Raw genomic sequence first — 13,280 nt, forward strand, 5'->3', positions numbered from 1 at the left:
ATATCAGAGACTTCAAGGAAAAACTTACAAATACATTTCCCTTCAAGCTCTCTATTGACACAAATTGCTAAAACATTCCTTTGCAAGATACAGGAACTATATACATTAACCACTCTGTTTTTCTTAGACTTGTGGTTATATATGTATGACAGAAGGTCACATTCATCATACCATGCGGCCCTAGCACTGTTCCATACTGACACGAATCAGATGAACATATCTCACATAAGTATATATGTGTGAGGACAGCAGTGCAGCATTCCCAGTTGTAGTTTCTGAAGTTGGAAAAAGTGTAGGAAGTTGCTGAGCTGGAAGATTTTTTTGGACTTGTAGACAAGTCATCCCTCTGAACTTTAAAATCTTCCAGTTATGTTTTCATTGAATTTTCATACCACCATTCCCTGCAACTGCTGAAAATGTTCACCTACATGTCAGAGCTGCAATTGTGAAATGAAGGCTTAAATCAATAGAATCAATGTTTAATTTCTATACATCTGAAGAGCTGTAGCTGTCTTTACTTTTCAAGTTCTCAGGACTTCTTTGAAAGCAAGCATTTTCAAATCTGTTCATATAATTTTCCTTTCCTCCAGTATCCTTTTAGTATTGGCTACAGAGGTAACATAGGCTGGGATTTAAAGGTGATAAGTTTTGTAATGTGATTCAATTTCTAACATCTTGAAAATTATCTTTATGTAGAACATAATGATTTCTTTTCTTGCTGTTTTCAGGTGCTCCTGACCCAACAGCAGGTGCTAGCACAGATGATGAAAACTGCTGGCATTTGGATGAGGAACAGGTCCAAGAACAAGTTAAACTCTTCCTCTCCCAGGGCGGATACCATGGATCAGGGAAGCAGCTCAATTTGCTTTTTGCAAAGGTGTGTTGAGTATTCTAAACCTTCCTTTTTTTGTCTCCCCCATTCCTCCAGCCAGTCTGTACTTGTTAGTGTCTTACTCCAAGTTCTGTTGTTCTAAAACAATACAAAGCCTTGTGAATGTGATGACAAGTTAATAATGAGCTGTTGTACAACAGTGGCCCACAATCTGGTGCATCTTGAGATCAGTTTATGGATATGAAATAATATTTCAAACATTTGCAGATTTGCACACCCCAAAATGTCAGCGAAACCTATAGAAATAATAGTCTTGCAGTAGCTTGCATAATGCACCTGTGGATCACTTGTGGACGTGTGTTTGAAGAATTGCAGTGTGATACTGAAATCAAAAATCATTGTTAAAATTGAGAAGGCAGACTTTTTCTACTTAAAAATTTCACTTCATATATATTAATCATATTTCTTATTTAACAGAGAGGTTGAATGTTTATCACTGCAGCATGTTGTTTGTACTGTGGTGTGTTTTTTTTTTCCAAGCTTGTATTAAAAGGCTCGTTTCCTAGGTTCGAGAGATGCTAAAGATGAGAGATTCAAATGGAGCTCGCATGTTGACATTGATAACAGAACAGTTCATGGCTGACCCTCGTCTGTCACTTTGGAGACAACAAGGAACTGCAATGACTGACAAGTATAGGCAGCTCTGGGATGAACTTGGTAAATGACCAAACTTCAAAATCATCTAGGTCTTCATGTGTATAATGAAGAAACAATTGCATATTTGGGGGTGGAGAGAAACTTTCATGGTACTAGGTAAAACAGGTTAGAGTCTTCTGCAGTTTTGTTTGTTCAGTTAAGGTTGGATGAAACTGAATTTCTGATCTACTCCATGAGACAATTGCAGTCCTCTCAGAAGCATGGTGTGAAACAAGTGCAATTGCAGTAGGTTGTAAAGATTTTGTTGCAGTAGGTTGTAAAGATTTTGTTTTATTCTTTTTAGATCCTGAGGATCTAAAAAGAATAAAACAAAAAGTGGAAATGTACAAAACTGAGGGTAAGTATATAAACCACAGTGCTAAACTGGAAAGGTTAAGGTAATTTTGAAAGTAGAGGGAAATAGAAGGCAAAAAGAGGAGATTCATTAAGAGTATGAGAAGATTTCAACAAGAGAAAGCAAAGGTCCATTACATAGCAGGGAAGGAGATCAAATAATAGAGGGCTAAAACAATTAACACTGCTCTACAAGAAAGGTCAGTTGTGATCAGTTAAATGACTTGTACAACATAGAGAGGAATGCAGGCTGAAATGGGCAAGAAATATTTAAACTGGTGAAGTCTGAGGGCACTTGCTTTAAAGTGTTCCAAAACTCAATGGCACAGTTTTGAACTGTTTTTAACTGCTTCAGAAGTTCTCAAAATGTATACAAATTTGTGATAGGAAGGAGAAACAAAAATAACCTGAAGGTAAACGTCACCAACATTTTAAAGGACGGTAAGTAAATGAGAACAATTATATTAATAATAAAGTAACCACCAGCATTGCATTCATAGAGTGTAAGGTACCAGACCAAACTACTATCCAGTTAATGTATAATCATGTAGAAGACAGTGATAAAAGACAACCTGAAATATTTAAAATACATGGTAAATCTAATTTGTTTCTCTAAAAGATAATTAACTGACTGTGCATTGAAGGGATTAATGTGGCGTATCTTAGCTGTAGTAAGGTTTTGGATGCTGTCTTAGAGGCTTTCTCAGAGGAAGCTGAAGACACACAGTCTAGATGAAATTGCCTTGTGGTTCATAGAACTTCTATTAGTTACCTGCACTTTCATTCAATCTGGAAAGACACTTCAAGTCTACGCTTAGAGGAGCTTGCCCTGAGATGTGTTCTGGCCAACATATCTATTCCTGATATATGTGGCATGGAAGATGCATATATATATATTTATATATATATGTAAATACATATTAAAAACTTGCAGATGATGCCCCATGGGATCATAAACATTGTGGAGAACAGAGCCAAAACTCATAATGGTCTTGGTACATTTTAAAGGTGCAAAATTAAGATAAATGAAATTAAATCAATGCAAAAATAATCCCTTCCTTTAGAAAGGAAAAGTCAAAAGCAAAACTTTTGAACTTTGCACTTGTAAAGTGCACATGACCATGACTGATAGTACAATGTCTAGTGGGGCTAAGACTAGATATAATGTTAGCATAAATTATGTTCATGCTAAATGAAGCATTAAGCTAAAGTCTGTCTAGTTGAGATTATAGACCTCTGTTGTGCTAATAGTTGTAATATAGATAAGTTATCAGAAGCTGAAATGCAAAAACAAATAGCAAGAGAATGCAGGGATCTAGAAAGCAGAGAAACCTTTCCAGTATAAAGAAGAGTTACTTCTTCATTGCATAAAAGCAAATTGTTGGTCGTTTCACTGACAGGTAGAGAGACTTGCCATTCTTGAGGTTTTGGTCTTCTGTCTACTTATTTGTGGGTCTCCCGCAGTGCACTATAAAAGTGAAATAAAAGATAGAGGTTTTGTAATTGTTTCCTTTTATCATAGAATCACAGAACGGTTTGGGTTGGAAGGAACCTTAAAGAAGATCTAGTTCTAACCCTCCCCCCCCGTGAAAGTTAGAAATAAAAATATTACCAGAGGTGCTTTTTGTTGGGGTCCTCAGTCTAATAGCTTATGCACTATAAAATCTGGTATGGAGGCCAAACCACACCATGCTAATTTCCAGTAACTTGCTTTATAAATCTAAATTACTAATTGTGGTGTTTAGTTGTATTTGTCCTCCTTCCTTTCACTGTTTTTTTTTCTTTTTTTTTTTTTTCTTTACATTATCCTGGAATTTTTTCTTCTTTGACTGTGCAGTTCTGCGTTTTTGTTTTTTTTTTTTTTTTCCTGCTTTACTCTGCCTTTCCTTATGTTTTTCTATCTCTGTCTGTGGTTCTGGGCTGAAAAGTTATTTTCTGGGTGCGAGGCACCAATTAAAGAATAATTTTTAAAAATTATTTCAACCCTATGCATGTTAATAGAGGAGGCATGGATAACATGGTACGTGCTGAAATACTATATAGAATCTGATTAATAGTCAGAATAACTATAGCTTGTTAAACTTGTGTGTACTGCAGGTCAAAGGTAAATATTTGTTGTGGTTTAGCCTAACAGGCATCTAAGCACCCTGCCCAGTGGGATGGGGGAGAGAATTGTGGGGGGAAAAAAAAACAAGGTAAAAGCTTGTAGACTAAGATAAAGACAATTTAATAGGACAGAAAATGAAGGGATAATAGTAATAATAGAATATATAAAGGAAGTGATGCACAATGACATTGCTCACCACTGGCTGATACGTGAGGTGTTGGATTGTTGCATTCTTAAGCCAGTTCTGATTCCATCACTGCTCTGGTTGTCCAGTTCTATCACCGCTGCACTTCGTTCGGTTCCATAAAAATTGATTCATCATTATCTGTGTGACTCTTATTGTAATACCATTAATATGGCATATAACAACCACAGTAGTGATGACAGACAGTATTATATGGTAATTGACATCATACAGTTCAAAGCATGGGCTATTTTCCCAACATCAAATCCCCTTGAGGTACACATTGGACTTCCCCATCTGTCTGCATTACCCACCAAGTACCCCCAGGTCCTTGGCCACAAGCAATCCCACAGATGGGTTTACCTTTGCCTGAGACAGGAGTAGCCCAGACTGTCTTACCCAGCATGTTTCTTACGTGCACTACAGGAACTTTATCCCCTTCTACAGTAGGTAACAGGTTTGATTGGGCAGATCTGGTTGGCAGATCCCCTAGTGTTGACTAACCAGGTGGCCTTTGCCAAATGTGTATCCCAATGTTTGAAGGTCCCAGCAACTATTGCCTTCAGTGTAGTCTTTATCAATCCATTATATTGCTTGATTTTCCTGGAGGCTGGTGCATGATAGGGGATATGATACACCCACTCAAGACCATGTCCTTTGGCCCAAGTGTCTATAAGGTTGTTTGGGAAATGAGTCCCATTGTCTGACTCTATTCTTTCTGGGGTGCCATGTCACCATAGGACTTGCTTTTCAAGGCCCAGGACAGTGTTCTGGGCGGTGGCATGGGGCACAGGTTATGTTTCCAGCCATCCAGTGGTTGCTTCCACCATTGTAAGTACACAGCACTTTCTGCGGCACGTTTGAGGGAGTGTGATATAATCAGTCTTCCAGGGCTCCCTGTATTTATATTTCAGCCATCATCCTCCATACCTGACAAGCTTTAACAGCTTGGCTTCCTTGACTGCAGTGCATGTTTCACATTCATGGATAACATGTGCAGTATGGGGTGTCATGGGCCCATTGGGCTGTAAATTATTCACCCTTACGTTGCCAGTCCAGGCCCACCTGAGCCACTTCAATCTTAGCAGCCTGATCCACCTGCTGGTTGTTTTGATGTTCTTCAGTGACCTGACGCTATTGGTAGGTGAGCATCTATGAGACATACTTTTACAACCAGGTTCTCTATCAAGGCAGCAATATCTTTCCACAGTGTGGCAGCCCAGATGGGTTTCCCTCTGCACTGCCAGTTGCTCTACTTCCATTGATGTAACCCCCCCCATAGGGCATTTGCCGACATCCATGACTCAGTATAGCGATAGAGCACTGTCAGCTTTTCACTTTTTTCATGTGAGTTATCTCCCCGTCCTTATTTCAGCCCTTGAGCCCTTTTCATTGTATTTTTTCACCCTTTCCCGTTTTGGAGGGGGAGTGAGAGAGTGACTGTGGTGGAGCTCATCTGCCCAGCTGAGTAAAACCACCACACCTATTCAAACCCGTTGTGTAGTCAGTGTGATCCACTTACTCCATGTAGCATCAGTTGTATGATGTTTAGAGGGGGCAGATTTGGTAGGGCTGTTTTTCCAGCCCTGGGTCAGTTGATTTCAGGTGTCCTGGACATTCCTCCAAATGAAAGCAAACTGCAACCTGCACACTGCTGCCAAAGGGATGGTGAAAAACAAATAAGCGATATCAGTTGTGTCATACTACGTGGCTGCCTTTGGCTTCAGTTCATATTGAAGTTCTAAAATCTCCAGCATGGCAGTACTCAGCAGTAGCGTGACTTCATTCAGGCCATGACAGTCCACTCTATACTCTGTGATTGTCTCCACTATCAGACTTTTTCATTGGCCATATGGGACCAAATGGTGAGCGAGTCTTGCTGATCACTCCTCGGCTCTCCAGTTTAAGGATCACCTTATGGATGGGAATCAGGGAGCCTCTGTTGTTGCAATATTAATGCCAGTGCACCATTGTAGTATTTGTAACCACCTGTTGTTCCTTGACCCTCAGCAAGCCCCCAACAAAAGGGTCCTCTGAGAGACCAGACAACATAGGCTACCATTTAACGTACTTCATCTCCAAGGCAGTTATGCAAAATCCCACCAGTACCCTCTTTACTCCTTGAAATACCCTCTCCTGAGGTATCTGTGTCAAGGATTTATGGAGCCTCCAGGCCAGTCACACTGTGTGCTTTTGTCGCTCATTTCCAGCTTCCAATACAGTTAATACAGACTCACTTGAGCTTCCAGTACAGTTAAATGTTGGGACCCCCTTGTCACTCTAGAATTACAAATGGGTTCTGCGCCTTTATAGCTTAATGGCATTACAGTACACTGTGCACTGGTGTTCACTAGAGCCTTATACTCCAGTGGGTCTGACATGCTAGGCCATCAAATCCACACAGGCCAATAAACCCAGTTATCCCTTTTCTCTTTCCCTCCTGCTGGAGGCAGGGCCCTTCTAGTCCTGGTCAGAGTATACATTACTCACTTCTTGGAAATGCAAATCAGAAGTCCCTTCATTAAGATCAGAAGTAAGATCAGCCCATCTACTTTGTCTGGAGATTTCCCTGAGTTTCCCCAGGCTCTTTCTGCCAGAGGCTTCAGGTGGGGCCATTCTCCCCGGCTGCAGTGTAGAGCACATTCTTTACATCTGGTCCTGTTCGGACTGGCCCAAGGGCTACTGCATGAACTATTTCCTGCTTGATTTGTTCAAAGGCTTGTCGTTGCTCAGGGCCCTATTCAAACTCATTCTTCTTATGGGTTACTTGGTAGAGCTGGTTTACAATCAGAATGTAATTTGGAATGTGCATTCTCCACAACCCCACGACACCTAGGAAAGTTTGTGTTTCTTTTTTGCTAGTTGGTGGAGACATAGCTGTTATTTTGTTGATCACATCCATTGGGATTTGACGGCATCCATCTTGCCATTTTATTCCTAAAAACTGGATCTCTCGTGCAGGTCCTTTGACTTTATTTTGTTTTATGGCAAAACTGGCCTTCAGAAGGATTTGGTCTATTTTCTTCCCTTTCTCGAAAACTTCCTCTGCTGTGTCACCCCACACAATGATGTCATCGATGTACTGCAGGTGTTCAGGAGCTTCCCCCTGCTCCAGCGCAGACTGGATCAGTCCATGGCAAATGGTAGGGCTGTGTTTCCACCCCTGGGGCAACCGATTCCAAGTATATTGGACTCCCCTCCAAGTGAAAGCAAACTGTGGCCAGCACTCTGCTGCTGGAGGGATGGATAAAAATGCATTAGCAATACCAGTTGTGGCATACCACTTGGCTGCCTTTGATTCCAGTTCATACTGGAGTTCTAGCATGTCTGGCACAGCAGCACTCAGTGGTGGTGTGACTTTGTTCAGGCCAGGATAGTCCACTGTTAGCCTCCACTCGCCATTAGACTTTCACACTGGCCATATGGGACTATTAAAAGGTGAATGAGTCTTGCTGATCACTCCTTGGCTCTCCAGTTGACGAATTAGCTTATGGATGGGAATCAGGGAGTCTCGGTTGGTGCGATATTGCTGCCGTTGCACAGTTGTGGTAGCGATTGACACCTGCTGTTCTTCGACCCTCAGCAACCCCACAACAGAAGGGTCCTCTGAGAGACTGGGCAAGGTAGACAAGTGTTTAATGCCCTCTGTCTCTAAGGCAGCTATGCCAAAAGCCCACCAGAACCCTTTTGGGTCCTTGAAATATCCTCTTCTAAGACAGTCTATGGCAAGGATACACGGAGCATCTGGGCCAGTCACACTACGGTGCTTTTGCCACTCATTCCCAGTTAGACTTACTTCAGCCTCCAATACAGTTAACTGCTGGGATCCCCCTGTCCCTCCAGAAATACAGATGGGTTCTGGCCCTTTATAAGCTTGATGGTATTACAGTACACTGTGCACCTGTGTCTACTAAAGCCTTGGGTCTGACATGCCAGGCCATCGAATCCACACAGTCCAATAAATTCAATTTTCCCTTTCCTCTGCTGGCTTGAGGCAGGGCCCCTCTGATCCTGGTCATAATATTCATTACTGTGTCTGGGGGACTGCCTGCTAGAAACAGCAAGTTTCTCAGAGAAACCTCCCTTTTGTCACTGTTTTTTTTTGCATCTCAAGTATCCATGCCTCTAGGGTTGGGGTAGATTTTCCATCCCATTTTCTCATGTCCTCTCCATGATCATGTAGGTAAAACCACAGGGTGGCACAGGTAGCACCTGTGTACCCACAAAATCTTCTTCCTTGAACAGAAGGATGCTTGACCCTGATAGCTGAGACACTGGATTGTACAGGTGGGGAAGACGATAAATTCTCTCTGAGTTGGTTGGAAACTTCAGAAAGTTTCTCCAAAGTATTCTCTTTTAGTTGGTGGAACTCTTGAGAAAGTTTTTCCACAGCTGAGATGCAGGCCTGTAGGAAAGAGGAGAGACTTTCTTGGTACCGCCGGAGTTGTTTAGCCACTTCATCCACCATGGGTTCCTCATGGTCTTTCGAGGTCATTACTGCCAGTGAGCTGGCATATGATGATGGTGCACTCAGTACAAAATTCTGCCACATGGGTGCTGTACACTTGACTTCATCTCGATCTTTGGATAGCTCTTTGTTGTCTAGAGCCTCATAAATCACCTCTCCTACAGCTAATTCCCTCAGGTACTGGATTCCCTTCTCCACAGTGGTCCATTTGCCTGGTTGACATACAAGATCTTCCTTGCAGGGACACCTTTCCTTCACAGCTGACAGGAGATGCCACCAGAGGGTGAAGATTTGTGCTCCTTTTCCAATGGCTTTGGCAGTGCCTGCGTTCCTAGCAAGGGATCCCAGCCACCTGGCTTCCCTGCCCCCTAATTACAGACTATTGGCTCCAGTGTCCCAGCACCGGAGCAAACAGGTGACAAGGTGCTCACCTGGACAACGACCAAAATCCTTTCAAATATCTCGTAGCTCATGCTGGGATAGGCCTTGGGTAGTTACTGATGCTTTTATGATATGTTCCTCTTCATCTCGTTTGTGTGATGGCCCAGACACTGCGGAGTAGCCTATCTCGTCATTGTCTTCCTCCCCAGTCTGAGTAGGAGATCCTCTGCGTTCTAAACGACCTGACTTTCTCATCCATTGTTTCATCATGGTTACAGGGGCAACGTGCACTGCTACAGTCCATTTCCCTGACCCAGCCGCTGGGCCCATCGCAGGGGTTGGAACAGCCACAGGGCCCCTCATAGGGCTTTGAACGGCTGCTGGGCCAATCACATGGGTTGGAACAGCTGCAGGGACCGTCACAGGGTTTAGAACAACCACTGAGCCTGTCACCATGGTTAGAGTTGCTGCAGAGGCTGGAGTGGCCGCAGGAGCTGGAGAGGCCGCAGGGCCCCTCGTAGGGGTTGGAGTGGCTGCAGGGTTTGGAGTGACCGCAAGGTCTGTCACTAGGGTTATAGTGACATCAACTGCAGCTTGATAGGCATAGACCAGACCCCAGCACGTTGCAGTGATTTGTGTCTCTTTGGAACTGCCAGAGTGATAACACCCCTTTTTCAAGCATTCTACCAGTTTTTTAGGATTGTGCAGTTGTTCTAGGGGTGAATTTCCAAAACACTGGAGGTGCCCACCGCTCTAGAAACCTGCCCATATCCTCCCAGACTCCCTGCCACTCACAACTATCCCGCCTCAGGACAGATCTCTGGATGGCATTCCTAAGTAGTTGTTTAACCTTAAACAAAGCCTGAAGTGCATTCAGGAGACATAACAGCAAGACCATGCTGGTCTGAGTATCCCAAGGATATTCAACATCTTGGAGAACTATCATAACTAGCTCGGAGGATAAGAGGGTGGTGAAGGCGAAAGGGAGAGTGAACAAGTGGGAAAAAATATCTCCCCCTGTCCCCTCCATAGATTGTCTCCCTGACGAAAAAAGGCAATAGGTGTAATTGTTAATAGATTATGAGATATGGTTTCCAAAGTATGGAGTTGACAGCAGTACTGAGTACAAATACCAGGTTAGTCTCATGACCAGCAATTTTATCATATCATAAGCCATTGTTACACCGCACAGTAACATAATGATCTTAAACCAGAGCCTGGAAAGGATAAACCGCATGACACAGAGCACATACGGAAAGTAATGTGCTATAATACTCAATTTGGAAAACAGGCACAGCAGACATGAGATCAAAGGAATCGACATTGTGACTAGCAACTATTAAGCAGGTCTAACACTTATACCAATTTTGGTTTAACACACCCTGGTCAGATCTGTCGTTATCTCAACCCTTCGAGCCCCACGTTGGGCGCCAAAAGGACTGTTGTGGTTTAACCTGGATGGCAGCTAAGCACCACACAGCCGTTCGCTCACCCTGTCCCCTCACTCTCATAGATGGGGGGAGAGAATTAGAAGGAAATGAAAGCCTGTGAGTTGAGATACAAACAGTTTATTAGGGCAGAAAGGAAAGGAAAATAATAATAATAATGTTAATAGTACTATAATAATAATGTGTACAAAACAATTGATGCACAATGCAATTGCTCACCACCCGCTGACTGATGCCCAGCCAGTCCCCCAACCCTGGTCAGCCCCCCCATATTAATAGCTCAGCATGACATCTGATGGTATGGAATACCCCTTTGGTCACTTTGGGTCAGCTGTCCAGGGTCTGTCCCCTCCCATCTCTTGCTGCACCCCCAGCCTGCTCGCTGACAGGACAGAGCAAGAAGCTGAAAAGTCCTTGGCTTAGTGTAAGCACTGCTCTGCAACAATTAAAACATCAGTGTGATATCAACATTATTCTCATCCTAAATCCTAAACACAGCACCCTACCAGCTACTAGGAGGAAAATTAACTCTGTCCAAGCTGAAACCAGGACAACTTCTGTGGTGGAAAGCCTTAATATCAGAGCAAGAAAAGCTCTGTTAGAGAGAGTATAGATATAACTACTTTGCCTTACGTGTAACAACTTTTTAGTATGTCATTTTTATGACACTTCAGCTTGAGGAATAGTACCTTTTGCCAAACAGAGCATGTGCTTAGCTGGACATACATGCAGCGAAATTATATCCTACCATACTGAAAATTGTAGGGTCTCATGCTTCGTTGCTTATGTGGGTTGAGCTGGTAGGTGGTGGGAGAGACAGAAGTATGTTCTCTATCAGTTACCTGTAGCAGTCTTACCACATTCTGCCAATAAACATTAAATGGTTATATTAAATCTTCTTGTTTCATCTGTTTCATATTAGCTGCTGCCAAGAAGATGATGTTATCTGAAGGTGAAAGAAGTGGAATCTATCTGCTTCCAGCATCAAATAAGCAATATTTTAGATTAATTGAATTGATTAGTTTACCTCTGTTTAATCAGAATTATTCTTGCCACAGAAAGCTACAGTGCAATCTCCAGCTTCACCAGTATTTCAACTGCTGTGTTTTAATCTGAGGCAGACCCTGCTGTTTCAGTCCTGCACTGTTCTATCTCCTCTAATAATATCAAAATATTTTGATCCTGTAACAGTTTCAATTGCAAATACATTGCAATCACATTGGGTATGTAGTAGGCTAAAGGCAGAACACAACTTGGTTCTTCCATCTCCAGCTTGTGTTCATGGTGCTAAAGTGTTCATTTCTTCCCCACACTGGTAGGTTTCCTTTCCACTCGTGCTTAGCAAGTTCCATGAAAAATGCTCTTAACTGGATGAATCTCTCCAGCTTGACTCCTATCTTGTGCGAAAAGTACAAGCTGCTGCAGTATTTTTGCTAGGATCTCACATGAGTTTCACTCAAGTTAAACATCCCTTTTTCCAAGTGAAACATGTATCTGTAAAGAAATGTGAATGTTCAAAAGTCAAAGGAGGTTTTAATGGAGGCCAGAGTTGAAATAGCAAACTACAGAAGAATGAGCAGGATATCCCTGGAAACCCACAATCTGTGCAAGTAGTGGCAGAAAGAACTCAGACATGGGGTTAAATGGTGATGATGGTATCATCATGTTCTAAAATAATGTTGGTTTCCTGTCTTGTCATAATCTTCTAGGCTGTCAGGGAACTAAAATATCAATAAAGGGAGTGGAACAGGCCTTTGCATACTTCTTGTATTATCTGTTCAGAGTAATCTGAGAGTAGCATATATGTATGTGTTTTAAAAAAAAAATCGCTTTATCTACGATCTCACATTTCATGGGTAGGTAGCAATTTAACATTGTAGTTATGGAAGATTTTAAGACATATAAAGTATGTAAATATAGACTGCTTAATAAAGGCTTGTTTCCTTGCTCTGGTATGCTGTCTGCCAACTGCCGGGCATATGGCCACTTTGTCAGTTCCACCTTGGCATAGGTTTTTAAACATATTTAAATAACTTCAGCTTTGCTCCTCGACTGGGTCACTTGAGCCTTTCATTAAACTTTAATTGTGTTGTGGTTTAACCCAGCTGGCAGCTAAGCATCACACAGACATTCACTCACCCTCCCCCCTCCCTCTCTGGGATGGGGGAGAGAATGAAGAAAATGAAGCCTGTGGGTTGAGATAAAGACAGTTTATTAAGACAGAAAAAAATAAAAATAAAAATAAAAATAATGATAATAGTACTACTAATAATAATGTGTATAAAACAAGTGATGTACAATGCAATTGGTCACCACCCGTTGACTGATGCCCAACCTATCCCCGAGCAGCCTGTCCCCCTGCCCCGGCCAGCCCCCCCCCCCCCCCCCCCATTAATTGTTCAGCATGACGTCAGATTGTATGGAATACCCCTTTGGCCACTTTGGGTCAGCTGTCCTGGGTCTGTCCCCTCCCAGCTCCTTCTGCACTCCTAGCCTGCCTGCTGGCAGGACAGAGCAAGAAGCTGAAATGTCCTTGGCTTAGTGTAAGCACTGCTCTGCAACAATTAAAACATTAGTGTGTTATCAACATTCTTCTCATCCTAAATCCAAAACATAGCACCCTACCAGCTACTAATAGGAAGAAAATTAACTCTATCCTACCTGAAACCAGGACAAATTGCAAGGCAATTTGGCAAGGGTACTGGAAGTACCCTTGCCAAAATAAATATCTGCTGATGCCTGTTGAACTGAGATCTCTTATTTCAAGGAAAGGTCAGTTAACCTTTGTAGTTTAGAGGGAACAACATGCT

At 42.5% G+C, this 13,280-nt stretch overlaps 1 protein-coding gene across 2 annotated transcripts in view; it reads left to right on the top strand.

Moving 5' to 3' along the window:
* The window catches only part of LOC137846958 (zinc finger SWIM domain-containing protein 6-like), a 115,366-nt gene that overhangs the window by 31,810 nt on the left and 70,276 nt on the right, over positions 1-13,280 (top strand). For both annotated transcript variants that reach the window (XM_068665080.1, XM_068665081.1), the window contains exons 2-3: positions 729-877; positions 1,399-1,549. In XM_068665080.1, the coding sequence (XP_068521181.1) occupies positions 729-877; positions 1,399-1,549 (300 nt within the window). The remainder of the gene's footprint in view (positions 1-728; positions 878-1,398; positions 1,550-13,280) is intronic.

Source organism: Anas acuta, chromosome W, assembly GCF_963932015.1.
Source record: "Anas acuta chromosome W, bAnaAcu1.1, whole genome shotgun sequence".
NCBI classification, from domain to species: domain Eukaryota; kingdom Metazoa; phylum Chordata; class Aves; order Anseriformes; family Anatidae; genus Anas; species Anas acuta.